At 37.3% G+C, this 21,483-nt stretch overlaps 1 protein-coding gene across 2 annotated transcripts in view; it reads right to left on the reverse strand.

Moving 5' to 3' along the window:
* CNTNAP4 (contactin associated protein family member 4) overlaps positions 1–21,483 on the reverse strand; it is a 255,817-nt gene that overhangs the window by 74,303 nt on the left and 160,031 nt on the right. For both annotated transcript variants that reach the window (XM_080646072.1, XM_080646073.1), the window contains 4 exons: positions 20,879–21,022; positions 17,108–17,369; positions 8,914–9,063; positions 3,757–3,928 (listed from right to left, as the gene is read on the reverse strand). In XM_080646072.1, the coding sequence (XP_080502198.1) occupies positions 3,757–3,928; positions 8,914–9,063; positions 17,108–17,369; positions 20,879–21,022 (728 nt within the window). The remainder of the gene's footprint in view (positions 1–3,756; positions 3,929–8,913; positions 9,064–17,107; positions 17,370–20,878; positions 21,023–21,483) is intronic.

Consider the following 21,483-nt stretch of genomic DNA (forward strand, 5'->3'; position numbering starts at 1 on the left):
GAGTGTGTATAAGGAAGATGTGTGTGTGTAGTAAGTGTGGGAACGATCTTATGAGTTTATAATTGAGTGTGTAAAGATTATGTGCGCAAGAGATAGTGTATTTGTATATGAGTGTGTGTGTATATGGGTTCATGTGTGAGGAGGTGTGTGAATGTTTGTATAAGGAGCATGTAGACATAAGGGTTGTGCATTGTAGAGAGCTTTGGGATATGTGTGTGATGAGCACATGTGTGTACATGTGTGACAGACTATATAATATGAGCATGAGCACATATATAAATGCATGTACACCATTATGCATAGATTTGATCCAACTTAGTTACAGTAAAAAAAAGCAACATTGTTTTAATTCCTGTCAAATTGTTAAATATATTTTAATGTTCCTGTTTGTTTTTCATTGCAATTTATTAAACCATTAAATTTTGCATTTATTATACATCAACTACACATTAACCACAATGCATGTTAATGTGCACCAAGGCGAGTGTACGGCCTGGCAGGTAGACAGTTCAGAGGGACTTTCCCAGAACCAGAAGGCTCAGAGTTGATGCGGGCTCTGCCTCCCAGCCATGCCATCTTAGCCAGCCTCTCTGAGCATCTCTGCCCATATTTGTAAGAAATAAATACAATTATGGACAGGTTATAAGGGTTTTTATGAGGATTAATTTAAATACATATCAATTAATTTAAAATTAATTTTAGAACATAGTCATTGCACAGTCTCACACATACGTACACATTCATAAAATCACTGACATACCCCAAAGCTCCTTATATCCTTACACAAATTATCCACACAATCTTCACACATTAGCCCATACACATGCACACACACAAGCACACATTCACACAGGTCCACACCATCCATACACACTCACACACCGTTATAAGGTCATTCCCATACCTTTTATGCACACATACCTTCTTTATACACAGACATTCACACACATACAAATTTAAATACTAATTCAGGGAGAAGTTATGTTAAACACATATAAATTTATAAAATTGAGACTTAGTTGTGAATTGAATAAAATTCTCACAGATACATATAATACTTTTTCAAGTAACTGTAGATGCATTTATGATAAATGAATACATATTAATATAAACAATTACTGGAATAGAAATAGCTTTTTTATCCTGCATTTTGTTTTTTATTGTGTGTGCATGTGACGGTAATTATGCAAAATATTTGTATAACAATGAATGGCTGGCAATGAGGATATGAATGATTTTATTGACTTCATTACACCTTGTATTTTGCAATTTCAAAAAATAATCATGTCTTGCATTCATTGTTTCCAAACATTTATTCTTATTTCTCATCTCAACTGTTCCTCAGAGATATTTAAAGACTTAGAATCTAGATGCCTATGTGAAAAATACTGGAAAATATATCTGACACTTTGCCAAATTACTTTTCTTTCTCCCGTATTCCTTTCCCATTTCTCCCTTTCCTATTTCAATAAAACTTGTAAAATAATAAATAAATAAATAGTAATTCATGTTAAGTGCTTAGCATAGAGCTAGTATACAGATTTATTTTTAAAAGACTCTATTTAATAATGCTTTGGAAGCTATGTCAATAGGTATAGGATGTAAGACCAAAATAAATGACTAGAATCAGCCCTCTGTATCTAACAGTTCTGCATCTGTGGATTCAACCAAAAGGGATGGAAAATATTCAGGGGGTCAGGGGGGAGTTACCTTGTTACTGACATGTACTAGGTAGTTAGTTAGGCCTACTATGATTGCATCTGTATTGAACATGTACAGACTTTCTTTCTTGTCATCATTTCCTAAATTACACACTATACCAGCTATTTTACATAGCATTTACATAGTATTAGCTATTATAAGTAATGCAGAGATGATTTAAAGCATAGGGGAGGACCGCATAGGTTATATACAAACACCATGCCATTGTATATAAGGAACTCGAGTATCCACAGATTTTGTACCTTGCAGAGGTATTAGAACCAATCCCCCCATGGATACTAAAGGATGGTTATATATATATCTTATGAGTATAAAAGAATGACACATTTGGGAATTTAAAAGGTATACAAATGTAAAAGTTACTTTTATTTTTGCTATTTTTCTAAGATTGCTAGGGTTCCCCTGATCCTAAAGTATTTCTTCAAAAAAAAAAAGGGGGGGGGCATAGTCAAGACCTCTGCATAATTTGCTATTTCTGAAGTCCCTTTAAGGTGTGATATTGAAACCATATATTCTACAATTATACTCTGTTTCCGAGTCTGACCTCCAGAAAACAGGCAACTGGGGTTCAGGTGTAAATGGCAGGTCCGGAGCCACCACCCAGGAGAAGCATGGATCTGCTTGTACTCAAAGAAGTGTCTGCAGTCTGAGCCGGTCAACATGACTATCGTTCATGGGTGGGTGACCAAACCTCCCCCTGGTCCCTGATGGCTGTTACCCATTAGAGATGGTGGCTCCCTGACTGTGTGTGAGCCCCACCTCCAGGGAGCAGATCCAGGGAGCCTTGCTCTATGCCTCCTCAAAACTGGGATTAAGGGTTCAGAGCTGATGTGGTTGTAACTATGCAAATCAAGCCAGTTGTGGTTCATTGTGTAAATTCTCCCTTTACATATCACCTTTCATTATAGAAAGACTTTTTTTTCTATAAACTGGGTTAAATAAATAACTAAACGTGTATTCATAGAAAAGAAATGGTACCCTTCTAATGCATTGTTAAATAAGAGTATAATTATTTTTATAGACATAACAATATGTATTAGTGTTCAAAACAGAACCAATAGACATTGATAGACTAAATGGTCTGTCAAATAGAAATAGATAAGTGTTTGTGTTGATAAAATGTTTCATACAAATTAAAAGTTATTTTTAAAATTCAGAATTTACTCAAAATTTATACTGCACACTACTACAGGATAGGGGCTAAGTTTCTCACATGGTTTAATTCTTTTAAATCTGTAATGGTCATAACATTCCATTGAACTCAATAACTAAAGTTAGCAGCCTTACTATTAAAGCATGACTGAAAAGATTATTTGGGTAAGGTTGAACATGCCTGAAGATATTTTAAAATTATTAACTATCAGTCATAATTCAAAAGTTGCTTGTCCTCTGAAATTAACTCCCAAATCTTGCACCACCATGCCCTGTACTGGAGTCCTCCTGAAACTACTGGGTTAGCCTTACACCTTGATCTACACTACAGCTCCAGACTTTTCCATGGGACCGGATTCTTTTCAGATTCCCTGCAGAGAAGATAGTAATGGTTTTCTGAAGGTACATGAGGAGCATAGCAACCACTTCCATTCCTATGCCTGTGAAAACACTCCTCAGCTGCCAGGGAGCAAAAGGCAGGTTAAAACTGACCAAACAGGTCTCCGATTTCCTGGTACCAGATGATCAAAATGATTGTTAGGGTGTCCTAAGCTATTGAGTTTAATGATATATCTTCATACAGTTACAGCCACCTACAGTTATAGCAGCATCAACATTATCTCTTGTGAACTGGTAGCATGTGTCCTTACAAACAACATGGTCACATGTTTTCTATCTAAGTTTTATCATCGCAAGTATGAAGTATAAAACTGAAAGTTTACTTTCTTCTTATTTCTAATATGAACATAATAATCTATTTCCCATGGAAAAGATGATGGTGAAAAAGAGGAGAGAATAAAAGGTTTGTTTTCTATATAAATTTTAATCTGCCACCAAACATTTGACAATGGACAGATAAGAACAAGAGTGAGAGGGTCTTACCTGTCTGTGATTCCACAGGAGTCTATCTGAAGGTCACTGAAGTTCCCCAGGGTCCCCTGCTGAACTGAAATCAGATCCATCACTTTGTTGCTGATAGAAATGCGTCTCATGCATCCCTGAAATCCACCAAGGGGATTTTTACATTTGGATCCAAAGCTGTTGTCAGGACAACCTGATAAACACAAAACAAAGTAAAACCGAGACATACCATTATGAGTAAAAATTCAGTGTCATAGAATACTTCATTAAAAAATAAAACAGCCTTTTGATTATTTTATTAAAAAAGGGAGAAAAGCCCATTGCAGTTATCATTAGTTTGATCTCAATTACAAATTTCAATTCATACAATGTATTTCTCTTTATTATCATAGAAAATTATAACTGTTATAATAATTATGTGCAAGAATACTGACTTGATTCAAATTTTAAAATTATGCATATATTAGCTCCAGAATTCATTAGTCAGCAGTATTAAATTGTCTATAATTTAAAGACAGGAACTTAGCCTTTTGGAACACAAAAAGAGTAGAAAGAATGAAAATGTGCACTGTAGAAAGAAAAGATAAATATATCAATAATAGTGAAATACCTTTGCATTTAAAGCTACCTATTTGGAAAAGAAATTATATTAACTTAAAATAAAACACCAAAAAAATAATTAAATGCTTTATTTTAATATGCATAAAGAGCCAAATATACATGCATTTTAATAAATCATAATGGCTTAATGTCAAAAACATTTCATAATTGGATTTTATTTATTCTTTGCCTCATCAAAGAATGTACTTTTATATTGATTTTTTCTAACATTTACCTAAGACCTGTTCCTAATTATTTAAATAATAAAGAACTATAATATTGACCATTATTGTCTGGAATTTAATGATGTTCTAAGTGTTTGTCTACGCAAGTGAAATAAATAATTTTATGGAGTATGAACACATATATTTTATTTATGCATCTTTCATTAATCTTTCTTTGCCGTTATGGTTGTCAACCACTATTACAATTTCAAAGAATAAGAAATGAATCAGCAACTTCCTAATTCGGTACAATCCAAGCTAGTTTCCTACCTGGGAATGTACAGTATCATTAAATATTTTGACTGAGGATACTTATGCTTAATGCTTTGTTTTCCTAAAAAAATGCAATTATATGGCAATTCAAGGCCAGATTCATATTCAAAACTGTTATCAGACACATTGAAATGTGGTATTTTAACCAATGGAGACAGTGAAGTTTCAAATGTAATTGATCAAGAAAAGGTAATGGAAGCTCTTTGAGTATCAATTTATAGTGCATAGCACTATATTTTCAGTGTTTAAATTACCTCTGTGGTGTAGGATACGGTTACCATATCTCTATATGTTCTCTCGATGACTTATTAAGCAATTAAGGATGTTAAAATAAAAACGAAGAGGATAATAGTTCAATAATATTTGGGGCAACCACTGTATGCCAGGAATATAAACAGCTCTGCTAATCTCCTTTTCTCCAGGTGGTGTTTCCTGACACATTTCAAACTATTTCAGGATAAAATAAATTACGCAACATGCCTGCAGGAAACAAAACCAAGACAACTTGCAGTCACAAGGGAAGGTCATGGAACTTTACAGCAAGCACACCCGCTTATCACAGGCCTTTTATATTCCTAGCCACAGTGTTTAAAGCAAGAGAGGCTAAGAACAAAGAAAGGTTTAAGGCAGGTTCGTCTCATTATTCTGTAATAACAGGTATCACAAGTTCATGAAATGCAACAGCAGAGAGAAGTGTAGCACTGAACCCGTCTGAAACGAAAATTCTAAACTATGAAGAAATCTGGGGAATACTTAATGCCGAGTTAATGGATGGATCCATTAGTAGAGGCAGTCAGCATGTGAAAGCACCTCTGAGGGTGACAGATAAATTATCACTGAATGTCACTGTGCCAGAGTGAGATGTCGGGTTTGACTTCCTGGTGATGCAGCGAGTTCAGTGGGTGGACAACGTTTGATCTACACAAGCAGGAATGTGTGACTTCTGCACACAGTTTGGTATCTCTAGCTTGTGCCATACAGTGTATCAGTCAATAGCACAAAGAGTGCATAGGGGAATATGCAGGAATTAATCTGGAGAACCCAGATTTAAAATTGAGCATTTATAAATGATAAAAGCTGGCCACGATGCAGTCTGATTTTTTGAAAAGCATGCATTTATTTGAGGGGGGAGTAGAAAAGAGTAAAAAATGACAGGCAGATAGTGGAGGTTGGCATGCTGTACATCGAGTGCTGCAAGTTCAGGAGCCACCCCCTCTCCCAAAGTTACGGTGGCTCTGAGACCGACAGAAAATGGAGCTGCACCCAGGCTGCCTGAGCAGACTGCTCCTCCGCAGTGGGGTGCTGCAGCCAGGTTGGACCATTTGCTGATAAGAGAATTGTAAGCTTGCCATTGAACTTAAAGACAAGCAAGGGAGTACTGATGGGACGTGTGTCAGAACATGGGATATTTATTTACTTGAAGATAAACTGGCTGAAGAATTAACTACCCAAGAAAAACCTTCCACCTATGGAAGACAGCCTAGGAAACTCTCATCTACACAGACCAGAAGGTTTTCTGGGTGAACATCTCTCACAGTTTGCCCTGGAGGTGTTCCCAGGACTCAGCTTTCAGTGCTAAACCTGGGGAGGTCTGGTCATCCCATTGCCAGTACCATCAGGCAATCAGGGCCCTGAGCCTGTCCTGCACTTTTGGGGACCTCGTGTAGCCTTCATCCAACCATGCTTCTGCTCATGGCCCCAAGAGGCCTCACCAAGTAAGGTGATGTGCCTACTCAGACTGTTCTCCTAACTACCCAGTCCACACCCAAAATTCCCATCCCCCAACCCCAAAGCCCTAAGCGGGTTCCCAGAGGAATGGACCGCCTCTAGCAAGTCCTGGAGGCACCAGGCTGGGAGGAGGAGGCCGGCAGCAGAAGCCCTCGCTCTCAGCCCTGGAAATGTTAGGGAGCCCTGGAGTTGGCAGGGGATGTATTTAGTGACTGGAACTTCATGCCAGGGTCAACATATTCCGGTACTGAAGGGAACCAATTGAGAAGATGACTGAATAAACAGAGATACCTAAGTAAACTTAAGATTGGTGATCTTTTTAAAGTGCCAAAGTTAGAATTCTACTATGGAAGCTTCCACAGTGCATTCTTCAAAAATTCAGAAACATCTTAATAGATATTAAATCATAAAGATCAGTAGGGAAAGAATAAAGCCCAAATTTAAGACATGAAGGGATATGATCCTGGAAGGACAAATGGGTGTTTGGTGATATTATCTTCCTTAAGCTGGGAAATGCATGTGTAGATGTGTATTTAAAAAAAAACACCAATAACCAGGAGCCTTTAAATTGTATATATCATGTAAGATGTGAACAACAGAGGAAACTGGGTGTGGGCCTATGGGAAGTCCCTGTACATCTTTGCAATTTTTCAGTAAATCTGAAACTGTTCACAAAGTTTATTTAAATATAATGGTGTCTATCATATGCATCACAACAAAAGCAACCTGAGTGCACATGTGATCTATTTCACTATAAAATATTATGGGTATGAATAAAAACAATAGAAATTTTCTACAAAAAATAGGTAGGCATTGTTAAATCTGAACATGGACGTAAAATACTTTAAGAATGATGATTCCATTTTCATGATTTACACTTTCATCCAGCCTATTACTTTTATCTTTTTTTTTGCAACATTTGATAATATGCTTGTTCTTTTTCCCCTTATCTCTGTTAGTGCTTCTAAATCTTTTTCTGTGAAGTAAAAGCTCTTGGTTAAGTTGGTGTATGTATTTTACCATCTCTTAAAGGAATATGTTCCTATGGATCAATCATATATCCCATCAGGTTTTATAAACAACTTGGTTCAGAAATATACAAATCTTACTAAAGGAAGAAATTATATCTTTTAAGATTGTTGGCAGTATGCTGCCTTTTACAGTAATAGATCATGTAGGGGTTTTGTTTATTCTTAATATCAGATGAATGATTCATGCTTATTGTCAATTCTCAGAATGGAATTTGTATTTTATATATATATATATATATATATATATATATATATATAGAGAGAGAGAGAGAGAGAGAGAGAGAGAGAGAGAGGAGATTGGGCTTTCCACCAAATTCAAGAGTGATTCTAGACAGAAGTAACAATTAAAATTTAAAATAACAACAAAACACAAAAAAAACCTTGTCATGTTAGAAATAAGCCTTCCTAATAGTTTTACAACTTAACCTTTCTAATGGCAAATAACATTTTATTTTAATATTCAGTGCTAAAGATGCATTTCCATTTCCAAGCTTTCCTTTCCAAGTTCTTAGTTCAATCAAACATCCACTGGACAAGTAAATGCTTCATTTGTTTTTGTTCTCTGAGAGAGATGCCCTGGCGTTGAAGGCTAATGCCCGAATTTCACCAAATGTATCAGTTATTGCACTATTACTTAGCATTGAGAAGAGGTTTCTATAACAAATTATGTTAGATTATTTTGTCCATTGGCATAACATTGCCCTTCTGTACTGGGCAGTAGAAAGGTAATAAGGATTCTCTGAAGATGCTAAGAGGCACAATCAGGAAAATACTGCAGAAAAGGACATATAAGGGCCATTTAACATTAGAAAACTATAACGAAGTTTGAAAGTAAGAACTGAAGCCCAGCCAGCATGGCTCAAGTGGTTGAACCAGGAGGTCCCGGGTTCGATTCCAATCAAGGACACATGCCTGGGATGCATGCTCAATCCCCAGTGGGCATGCAAGAAGCAACGGCTCAAATGATTCCCTCTCATCATAACTGATGTTTCTATCTCTCTCTCCCTCTCCCTTCCTCTCTGAAATCAATAAAAAATATTATTTTCTTAAAAAACTTAAAAAAAAGAAAGTAAGAACTGAAGAGGATGGCCTAATTTCAATCAATCTCATTGTAGAAACTGTAAATATAAGTAAGTTCACCTCAAAGAAAATTTTAGGACATAGTTTGTCATCTTGATCCACTCAACATTTCCATGTTAAAAGAAAATGAGACATTATTCCATAGCATTGACATGAGGTGAAACATGATGACATCACCAAGACACAGGGCTAGTAACTGCAAATACGGTTCAATTGCCCACGAGTCCAACGTCTTCTCTTACCTCCAAAATAATAGGTGCCACCTGAATAAACCTGCTCAGGCCCCAGGGAAGCAGCAGCAGAGGCCACCTGGCCATCCACCACCACACTCAGGTGATTCCTCCTGGCAGATAAGGAGACGGAATGCCACTGTCCATCATTTAGTCCAACACCTAGGAGAGATAAAATCAGTTAAAAGAGTTATGTCTCAACAGTGAACAATATAAACAGTTGGTGAGGAACAGTAGGAACAGTTGTGAGAAACAGCAATATATACATCAACTCGATCAAGTACAACCCACACCCTATATAATAAAATCCTAATATGCAAATCGACTGAACAGCTGAACGACCAGTGGAATGACGGGTTGCTATGACGAGCACTGACCACCAGGGGGAAGATGCTCAACGCAGGAGCTGCCCCCAGCCCTCAGGCCCCAGGCCAGCCAAGGCAGGTGCCAGTGGAGGCCCCCCAATCGCCCCGCCAGTCACCCCACAGAGGGAGACTACCAGCGGCAGCAGCGGTGGGGGCTAGGGTCAGCAAGCTGGTGGCGCCAGGCTGGCCAAGGCGGGTGCCAGCGGACCCCCACCCCCATCACCCCACCGGTCACCCCACAGATCGTCTCTGATCGCCGGCCAGGCCTAGAAACCCTACCCATGCATGAATTTCATGTATCGGGCCTCTAGTCTATTAATAAAAGGAAACAGAAAGGAAAAGGTAGCAAGTGGGAAATAGCACTCTCTATGGGGGAAATGTGCATTATTACCTTACTTTCTTAGGGCCTCAACAGAGAAAACAACATTTCCATATTTGGACAATCCTAATGGTTAAAACCTTTCAATTATTTGGCATGGACCAATTTTCAGCTTCCATCATGTAATTTAGCATTAATAGGGAGGGGTTTGGGAAGATCCCAGATATTTTCGAAAATTCGAGGTTATACTCAATAAAATGATTTATCTTTTATGTGTTAAAAAGATGATTACCTATTATGATAGTGTAGAATATTTAGCAAAATTTATTAAATTTATTAATTCAATCATTACAAAATATTTGAAGAAACCATAATGAATATTGAAAATTTGCTAGTATAATGAAAAGTTAAAAAATAAAGCAGTGTGCAAAACCATATTTACACAGTTGGGCCTCATATTTTGCAGATTCCACCTTTGCTGTTTCACCCACTTGCTATGATTTATGTGTAATACCAAAATCAACACTCGGGGCACTTTTGGAGGTGCTCACAGAAGGACAGAACAGAGACTGATACAGGTGCTCACAGCTGAAGTCAGTTGGCTTCTAGTTTCAGCTCTCTGACATAAATATGTCTTCTCACATTTTTGTGCTTTTGTTGATTATTTTAATGTTTAAAAGACCCCGAGCCAAGTGATGAAATGCTATCCAGTGTTCCTAAGTACGCGAACGCTATGATGTACCTTCACATCATATGTGTGTTACATAAGCTTCATTCAGGCATGAGTTACCTTGCTGTTGGCCATTTGTTCAATGTTAATGAATCAATAAGGTATCTTTACACAGAATCACACATAAAAATGGTAATGTATGATGGGTTAACAAAAATGTTGTGACCAGAGGCCCTGGGAGCAATGGTTCAATGTTTGCTAATCTGGTGTTCATATCAACTTCATAGGACACAACTATTGCTAATAATGAGAATCGACTCTCTATATACCGTGAGAGTTATAGTCCTGATTTTTGTATAAATAAGGAAAAGGATCAAAAGGAAATAGCCCTACAAATAGTAATTTTTGCATGAAGTTAAATTGTGGTTTTTTATATTCATTTTTTAATATTTTCCTGTATTAACAAAGTTTATATATACAATACAATATTGCTTTAACCAAGATTTTCTTATTGCCTCTAAATAACAATCTCTGGTCCCTCCTAAGACAGTCTCCAGTGTCATGAATCTATGAGATGGTGTAGACTTTGCCTCCTAGAGGGAATTAAGTCTACAAGGGCTCTGAGGTGGAATACTCAGCAGACAGGTGGAATTTAGAGCATCTTTGTTGTGGGTTTACCAGTAAGTTTTACATCCACTAATGGTCAACTCTGTATGATCTTGCAGATCAAATTAGTAAATGAAAATATAAGTACTCTATTAAACCCGAAGGTCATGGGTCTCTCTTCTTGATAATATGTGCACTTTCTTTATTTACCAAGCTATTTTCGACCACAAGCTTTCAGACAGAAAATGCATAGAAGCTCCCTTAGGCGATTAAGCTCTTTGCTCTGGACTCATTTAGTAGAACATAAATTCCATCCTGGGCATCAAAGCTCATTTTTACTTTACATCCATGAAGCAAAACAGAATTTCAAAGACCCAACTCTGGTTTGCTTTGTAAAAGATAATGAGAAAGAGCTGAAAACTGAAAAATGAAGAACGTAGGTTAGATACTTTTAGACATATTTGCTAAGCATTGACTCTGAAATAGACAGCTGAATAGAGTTATATACTCTCTGATGGTATGATCTTGGGCTAAAATCAAATGCCCCAAATTTGTCATCCAGAGCTTCCCCCCAGAGAACACAGTCAGAGTGAAAACCCTTGTGTGAGTTTTGCATCACACGCACCCCTCCCTCTCTCCCTGCCCCACTAAGTGTCTCCTGCCATCTTTTCTCAAAGCATGGGTGTGCCTGTGTACATGACTTTACTCCTGTTATTTCATTTTAGGCTCTCTGTTGGTCCAGGACAGTGCTTCTCAAACTAGCTGTGGTGATGAGCATTTTTTTCCCTACGTATTGCAGATGGATACTTACACAAAATGCAACCACAATGAATTGCTAAAATTTAAATAAAGAGGATCTATATAACACAAGTCCACTGACCATGTGCTTAGATGGTACAGCAATATCTTAGTGCTACAACAGTTTCTAAGAGCTTCATCTTATTTTTTTTTAATCCTCATCTGAGGATATTTTTTCCATTGACATTGTACAGAGAGGGAAAGAAAGAGAGATGAGGGGCAGGGGGAGAGAAACATCAATGTGAGAGAGACACATGGATTGGCTGTCTCTTGCACATGCCCAGACAGGGGCCAGGGACAAATCTGCAACCAAGGTATGTGCCCTTGGCTGGGAACCAAACGTGCAAATCTTTGATTCTTGGGCCGATGTTCTAAAGGCTGAGCAAAACCAGGGAGAGCCATCTCAGTTTTTATACCCATCCTGTAACAAGTATTGCACTGAGCCAGTTCTAGTGGGGTCCCTACCACTGTGAGTAGCATTGTTCCAGGTACCTGCTGGGTTAGGCACACAACAGGATTAAGTCAGAGGCTCAGGAATTTCTTTTGTCCACATGGAAACCAATTTAAATTAAGAACAAAAGACTGCTGGGACAGCCCACTCTGTTATCTGACACAGTGCAGTACATCTATCCACCCAGCTAGCAGGTTAGGAAGCCATGCTATGTTTGCAGAGGAAACTTCAGAAAGCGATTCTCGAGCCTCACTGGTGACAGACATCATTCACTTGTGATAAAGAGACTTATTATCTGCCATTGGGATTTATCATTTAAATTATAATGAAGGACCTGTTTAATTCATTTCACCTAACTTTACATAATGAAAAGGATCATTTTTAAAATCAGATTCTATTTTTTTTAAGTATATTACTCCTTCCTGTTTTTAAGTGGGATAAGAAGTGAGCACCTTTCAAAAGTTTGCAAAGAGGGAAAGGAGGAGGAGGAATAGAATCTGCACTTTTTCTTATTCGTGATGTTAGGTAACTAAATGCTAATTCCAGTACGTTGTTCCCACCGCTCATAATTTTTTAGTCTGGGGAGGGGAGTGTTATTAGTATAATAATATAATAATATTAGTAACAGTTTTATTGAACTACTAGAGGTCCAATGCACGAAATTCGTGCAAGGGCCTCGGCCCTTGCAGCCCCGGCTTTGTCCGGAAGATCGTCCGGATGGTCCTCTGGAAAGTTGTCTGGACAGTCGTTGTGTTGTTTGGTCTAATTAGCATATTAGCTCTTTATTATCTGGGTTATTCATAACTGGTTCTGTGTGCCTTATATGATTGTGTCATTTAGTCTTCAACACTGTTATTATTATTCTCATTTAAATATGGAGAAATGAGGCTCGAGGAACATAAACCAGTCACCCAAGATGGCATCCATCTGGGGAGCTGATTCCCAAACCCACACTCCTCTGCCTGCAGGACCTGTGGTCCCTTTGCCTATTCGCTCATGTTAAATAAGTAACTTTGAGAAAGAGAAAAGCCCCTGCTAACAGCTGGGAACTGGCCTGGCACTCTCTGCGGCCCTGGTGGTGTGGGCAGCTGGCCCACACCCGGAGCTAGGCCTGGCTTCTCCTGTTGAACATAACACAGAACGTCAATATCAGACAAAGTTACTGTGTGACACCAATTAAATGGGACCCAAAATAATCAAAACTACTCTACAATCTTGTCTAAGCACAGACAAAAGCAAAGCTAATGTGAAAACCACAAAAATATTAAACTTCCACTCCTGGATACTATCATTGGCACCTAATTTTTTTTCTGTTAGCCTTATTTCATTCCTCCATCCTTCTAGATAAAATTTACAAAGATACCTATTCATACAATCACCCTCACTTCCTGGCAGCTTTTAATCTAGAGCAATTCTCTACTTCCTTGGAACCTCTCCCAAATTGGTGAACCCAACCCAAAATCCAATAATAAATCACCTTCCACACCTTTTTATTTAGACACTGGTGGTTTCCCAGGGTGTGTGTTTTTGTTGCATTAAGCAATAAACCCAACTTGTGTGATTACTGTGGTGGAAAGCATTGACAATTCCAAATGGAACAACAGAAGAATGGAGTAATAAATGGAAGGCAATCAGAGAATAGGATTGTTTACCAGAAATCTCTCCCTCTTCTTTCTCTCCTTTCCTATTCTCTCTTTTTCCTCTTCTCCCTCCTCCTCCTCCTTCTCTTTTTCTTTTTTCTCTCTCCTTCTTATTATCTCCCTTGCCCTCTCTCTCTCCCAGGCACACCTCTCTCTTTTTCTCACCTTCTCAGGCCCAAACCTGTGTGTGAACACACAAAATACAGCCCGAAGAAAAAGATTTATATCAGCTCCTCGTATATAATCTTCTGGTAGCACTCCTAAATTGCTACAGAAATATTGTGACAGCTTAGCCACCATCACTCTCTCATAAGACTATAATAGGCATCCAGGGAGTATAATGTATAAAGAAAAAAAGAAGCCTGCGGTATAAGGTAGGCTCTTTGCAAAGGTGCAAAAGGCACTTATACAGAGGCCATTACTCAAGGGCCAGCTGAATGTTCTGCCTGCTTCCCAGTGTCTTTCAGAGCTCTGACCAGGGCCAGAAGTTCCCGCATCCACTGCTATGTGCCCTACCCAGGAGTAAAGGCCCACGCCACCACATAGCTCCTGCCACCATGAAAGAAAACACGGAGGTCACTGCCACTGATCACTTTAGGGCAAAGTGGGAGTTTAAGGGTGCCACAGGGTTACAACCTGAAAGGGTAGGAATATCCCAACAGCAAAGGAAGAAGGGGAAGAAGAAAATAAAAGGCTTCCCCAGGTGAGGCAAGTTAAGAGGGCTGCTCCGCTGCCAGGCCACTGGAATCACGGTGCCTGGGACATGAAAATGCAGAAACCTCTCCTAGGCTGCAGGCCTGCCGCTGCCAGCCGACCCTGAGAGCCAGGAGTGTTTATAGGCCTGACTCCCACCTCCAGGCAAAAGCAGCAGCAGAAATGCTAACCTCGTAGCAGAAACCTCAAACTTGACAATAAAGAATTTGTTTTAAACAGGACAAAAACTAACCATACAACGTAACATTTATAAAGCATTGTTCGTTGGGTCTGGGATGCCACCGGAATGATTTTTGCTTTGACACCTATAAAAGTGACAAAGACTGAAAGTAGTTTGTCATGAAGGACTTTGTAGTATTGCTAATAGGTTTTGTGACTTGGATTAATATGATAGATAGCTTTAATATTTCAAAAATGATATAGGCTGATATAATATTTTCAAAGAATTCCAAATGACAATTGGCAAAACTGAATTAAAAATGTAGTCTGGTAATTCAAACACTTGCACAATTCAGTTCTTCCTCAACACAATTTAATTTTTATGCCATTGTAAAAGATAAAACTGTGAGTTTTTAAAACATAAATAATTAGTAATTTATATCTCCAATAGCTAAGGAAAAGCAAGCCACCCTTTTATAATGGAAAGATTTAGTAATAATATGATACAAATAGTAAGTAACTAATTCTCTTTAAAGACCCATTATAATATGTTTTGACAACTAATTTAATTATTGAAAATCGTACTTATGAAACGTAAGTGGAAAGTCTTTCCCTATGAGAGAATAAACTGGCTACCCGCCCAACTACCATTTAGATAGACTACTTTCAAACACAACAGTGAAACTAGCAAAAATTAACATTTTTAAAGAAACTGGAAAAAAAGGGAGTGGGGGAGTTGGTAAGTAAAGGCCTGCCTTTATTATATGAGGTATAACCAATTTTTAAAATATGTTTTTATTGATTTCAGAGAGAGGAAGGGAGCGGGAGAGAGAAACATCAATGATGATAGAGAATCATCGAATGGCTGCCTCCCGCATGCCCCCTTACTGGGTCAGTGCTCAACCACTGAGCCACACCAACAGGGAAAAGTGTAACAATTTTTCATACTGACAATCATATTTAGTATAGGCTCCATATTATTAGCTATGGAAACAATCTCACCAAGTCATGTGATATAATAATAGATTATATGCACATGGATTTAAACATTAATTTAGAGACTCTTACATCATTCAAGGTATTCTTTATAGATTTACACCTAGTAATTTATTAAATAGACATGCCTGTAAAGTGTTTAGAAATGAACTAGCTTCAAGGGGCTCACTACAGTTGCATTGTTCTGAAGCAGTTTCTTTAAAATGTTGAAAATTAGGCTATGAATATAACCACTTCTGCGGATGTCAAATAAATCATAATAAACTACACATTAATGGCAGGCTTACATTTTTAGGCCCTCATTTTAGGGAACCTACTAATTATTAATATGACACTGATTTATTTCCTTTGTCAAGCCTGCAAATATACCGCATTTTAAGCATTGCATTAAAAGGTCACAGCATATTATCTCTCAAAACTTATCATTCATATTGGACTTTCAGCTCCCACATTTAAACTGTGCTGATAGATGAACAACAAAAAAGATAAAGACTACACATTTGTGTATCCATTTGTATACTTTTTCTTATATGTAGTTTTTTATTACATTTTAACTTTTTTTTTTCCTCTCCCAGTCATAGCCTATTCATTTTGGTCAGAGTTAATATAGAGGAGTAGTACAATGGCATCTTTAAAATGTTTTTAAAGATCATTTATTAAATTGATGTAGCAGTTTACCCCAATGTGACCTCCAGTTGCTTGGCTCAAACATTACTCCATATATATGAAAATGTAATGGAGATCCCTTGTCAAAAACTATATAATTTTAATGAAGAGACAAAAATATCCTTCACCGAAAGCACTGACCTAAATTAGACATTAATTTTCCAGACACTGATATCATCTCTTTAATTATATTACTTCGAATCATTACAATGATACCGTATTGCCTGTAAGTACAGAGAACTCCTTTTGGTGCCAAATGAGGAACTTTGCATGAATCTTTTCATCCTCCTCAAGCATATCCAACTCTGTACAGAATGCATTAGCAAGTGAAGCTACTTTGACTTAGTATTTAGGTCTCACCATACTAATGTAGAGATACCATATAGACCCCAGAAAAACCTCCCCCTTTCTCTCACAGACCGGGGAAGACTAAGAGCTATGTTAGACGATGCCTAGTTTCCACTGAAGTCACCCAGTAAACTTTTGGGTCCATTTAAAAGTCTTTTACATTTATCCCCAAACACATTTTCTCAGCATATGTTGATTTTTCTGGAGTGGGCGAGAGGGTCATAGAAGGAAATTTCTATTCCCCATAAGTATCTTTGGGTTAATAAGAACTGTTAGTGTGGAGCCATATTTTTTTAAAAAAATGACAATCAAGTTCCTCTAAGGAAAAGTGCTGGTAATCTTATTAACTCAAGTATTCGTTCACTAAACAAATATTAATTTTTTGGTTATGTATAAAACTTTATGGAGAAGATACGGAGGAATAATGAAATATTTCAAATGCATACACCATGCCCACAGGAACATACTTATTACCTGCTGTGATGTCAGCAGGTAATTTTCCTGGCTGGTAGAGATTCAGCTTAAGTTTTCCATCATTAAGAAAGAGGAGGAGACCCCCCGAAACCAGATGAAGTTCACTGAATAGCAGAAGCCCCGCATTATTCCAGGTTCGAAATTGAAAAGCAGCAGCAACCTCGTCCTCTCTGGAAGAGCCTGGCAGTGCTAAGTAACTCCTGGGGCTGAGAAAAGTCACAGGCACAGACTGGGGTTGTGAGCAAGAAAAAGACACATTTCCCTGGAATAAAGTCAAAGAAAAAGCTTTAAGGATGAGTCCATCACATTAGCAATAGAAGCTGAAATAGTCAAAAGGCTAAGTATCAATCTCAAATTATCCTTGATGTAAAACAAATTGCTATACACATGAAAATTCAGATTCTTGTCATACTTGCAAATCCAGTGATTATAATCATGCAAATCTTTCCCTGGGTTGTTCTAGGTGAAATCCTTTTCTCCCCATCTCTCAACTTTCACGCCATCTAACCTACTTGGATTTAATTCAATAAACATTATTTAAGCCAACTCTTTGTTTTTATCTTTTACTTGACTTTCCCTTTCCACTCATTTCAGCCCTTAGCTGCCTTTGGCTTCGAATCCATCCCATAACATAACCAATATTAACGAGCTACTGTTTTTCTTTCCATATTTTTCTCTGTTCCCACTGAAACAGAGTTTCAGCTGTATGTTCAATTATATACTAGTATACATAAACACTTAAATCCAGAGTGTCCCAAAAAATTGTACACACACTTTAACAGTTGATAGCTCAATTTTGAAAATAAAATGTATTTATAATTATTCACAGTGTATGTATACATTTTGGGGTGGAAGATACCCTATATATATATATGTGTTGAATGCATATACCTACACACTGGGCATTATTTGTTTTACAAAAGTAGGAACCACTTACTGTCTCATTTTTTTTTTCTTTTGTTAGTCCTCACCTGAGGATATTTTTTTCCCATTGATTTTAAGAGAGAGAAACATTGATGTGAGAGAGGCACAGCAATTGGTTGCCTCCCACACCCACCCCGACCAAAGCCGGGGTTTCAGCCTGCAACCGAGGTACATGCCCCTGACCGGAATCAAACCTGTGACTCTTCAGTCCATGGACCGAAGCTCTAACCACTGAGAAAAACTGGCTAGGGCTATATCATAATTTTATCCTAAACTATACCTTGTGGAAATCCTTTTGAGTTATCTGACATAAGCCAAATTCCTTCTTTTTATTTAGTATGTGAGTGTTCCTTATTATACTCAATTGTTTTCCTGTTAATGTGCATGCTCTTTGTTCCAAGTTTTGCTTCTTCCAATAACACTGTCATAAATAACTGTGTGAAGAAGATTCTAAGTACAGAACTTCAGGTACCTAGATGTTTTAATAAATAGTTTCAGATTCTTTTTCAAAAAAAAAATAAAGTTAAAACACTCCACACTTCTATCAGTAATAAATGAGAATATCTTTTACCCCACATCCTTGGCAGCAATAGGTATCATAGACCTTTTAAATTTGTACAAATTCAATGGCAAAAATGTCAAAGTAATATATCATTCTTAGTTATTTTTTGTTGACCTGACTAGCGGTGAATCTGAGCATTTTTCATGATTCGTTGTTCTTTTCGACTTGCTTTCCTCAGAGTGGTCTGCATATCTTCTGCCTATTTTTCATTTTCCCTTCTTCTCTGCAGGTTTTACATTGGGCACTACAATGTTCAAGGCACTACTTACATTCCTTTTTTAGCTATTTGTTTTTTTTTCTTATCACTATGCCTTCTCATCAGATTTACAGGTATTATTTCTCATCCAATGGTTTTAAAATAGATCTTCAGAATACATTATATTACATAAATTTTTATTAAAATACTGTCTGAAAAATTATTTTGCTACTCCAGTAAAATAGATATAGATAGATAGATAGATAGATAGATAGATAGATAGATAGATAGATAGATTGATTTAAGGATTTTAAAAAACCTTAAGGTCTGAATAATTTGGAAAGAATTAAGCATGTTCTTCAAAATGCTTCAGAAATGAAGATAAATGTTTTTATTTTTCCTGAAAATGATCCTTAGTAAATTTTCCAAATACAGACTTGAAAAGTCAATAAAATAAATTTTATTTAGAAGAATATACATTGGAATTGAACCATTTAGTCTTGGTTAAACAAAAAGTTTTGGTTATATTGTGATTCTGTTAAAAGTGAATTTAGCTTTTATTGTTGCAAATATCTTGTCCCAAAGAATGAAAAACAAAAACTGAAAAGTAGACCACACGGGCCTATAATGTACTGGCAACTATACGGTGAACAAACCTAGTAAAAATGGAAACATTTACCAGCTGCAGTTTGGTCTCATGCTTCATCTGGACAGCTGCCTGCTCCCTACAAGCAGCAAATCCTCTTGCCAGTGAAAAGTGGGTGTTAGTTGCATGAGGAGTTTCTGAAAACTCATTTTGCCAATTACACACATCTACCTTATTTTCCTTTTAAACCATTTTCCCAATTATAAAAAAAAAATTATTTTAAAATGTCAGTGGAACGCTTGCCAGGTAACTCAGTTGGTTAGAATGTCCACCAATATGCCAACGTTGTGGGTTTGATCCCTGGTCAGGGCACATACAAGAATCAACCAATGAATGCATAAATAAGTGGAACATCAAATGGATTTTTTCCCTCTCCCTCTCCTTTTCTCTCTCTCTCTCTCTGAAATCAATAAGTTTAAAAAATTTTGCTGGATGTTATACTCATAGAAATGCTACTAATGCACACAGAGAATTCAGGATGAAATATTTTGTAAATAATAAATATTCCTATGATATGCTTTGAAACTTGCAAGTAAAGAAACAGATTCAGATGGATATGTGTGTATACTTTTCAATCATCAAGCTGGTTAAACGGGATACCACATTTCACAGAATCCCCTTTCTTGTCTGTTCTGGTTAAAAGTTAGCCGAACGGGGAGCTTGCGTGATATCTGAGTGGGAAGTGAAATGCTGGCCATTTTCCTCCAGGGCTTTGGAGTGTGTGACGGTGCACAGTGAAGGATGACCACAGATGCTGGTGCCAGCTCTCTCTGGCACTCCCTCACAACTCCTCTTCCCGACAGGGGCCTCTACGTTCCAGCTCCTCGGACAATTGTTAAACTCCAAGTCCTAAACCAGATCCCTTGTTCATAAAACTCAATGGCGCTGCTTTCCCAGCTGAACCCGACCTTTAAGCTTGCCTTTAAACTCTGCGGTGTTTCCACGGAATTGGAACACAGTGTAGCCGGGCCAGCACTGCCACTGGGACAGACGGGCAGGTGCGCTGTTGTCACAGCCGATTAGCTTCTTTTATTTGTTATGAATGACCATGGCACACACGTTTTCCAAATGCCTCGCTAATATACATGGATGTTATCTGATTCCAGGAAGTCAGTGTGCTTGTTTAGAGAGTTTGTCAGGGAACATCTTATTAAGGAAATTACAAAGCAAAAGAAATTAGTCTTCTGGGAGTAATAATATTGCAACAAAATGATCAACTGAAAAAAAAAAAGACCCCCGCTTTACTTCATATGAAATAAAATGACATGCCTTGTGAATTATAATTCCTTTAGATAGAATTAATTTCTTATAGGCATATTGGCAAGCAGAGAAAGGCTTTAAAAGAATAAGAGTAAAATCTAAAACAGCTTATCAAATGGAGCAATTCCATCATGTGAAAAGCCGTGTAGTTTTACCCCTTCCTTCACATGAAGGCTCTCTTACCATAGCGATGATCTGTGGCTTTTGTCGCTTGGCCAAATCGATGATGTCTACTCCATTATAATAGAGATTTTCTAAACACCCGTGGAAGTTTTTCTGGGAGAATGACACTGATTTTCCAGGTGCTAGAATCCCTCCAAAGCTGATCTTAGAAAGAAAAATGGCATCAATAATATTGTTTAGTGATTTTCTGATAATCTGCTTAAATAATTATGTTTAGCAACTATCCCTGTCATCATCACATATATCAATTTTTCATCACCCTGCACTGTAATACTGTTACTGTCAGATTTTTTAAAATAAAGATACAGATTTTAAAACAAATTTATACAAATTTATATGCATTCAATTCTCACTTACATTAGCATTTAATAAGCCTTCCATGATGCTAATTACCCCCAGATTTGATATTTATTGGTTGATGAATAAAAACACCTCTTTTTATCCATGGTAAACCTGATCTGTTTAATAATTTAACTGATTACAATCACATTTCATTTTATATACATTTCTGGCACACATTGATACTTAAGCATTTGAATTGATTGTTAATGAATTAATTAATCTATTATTTGCTATATCCTCCCAATAAGTCTTCACTGTTCAGG

This window comes from Plecotus auritus (assembly GCF_963455305.1).
Source record: "Plecotus auritus genome assembly, chromosome: 10".
In the NCBI taxonomy this organism is placed as follows: domain Eukaryota; kingdom Metazoa; phylum Chordata; class Mammalia; order Chiroptera; family Vespertilionidae; genus Plecotus; species Plecotus auritus.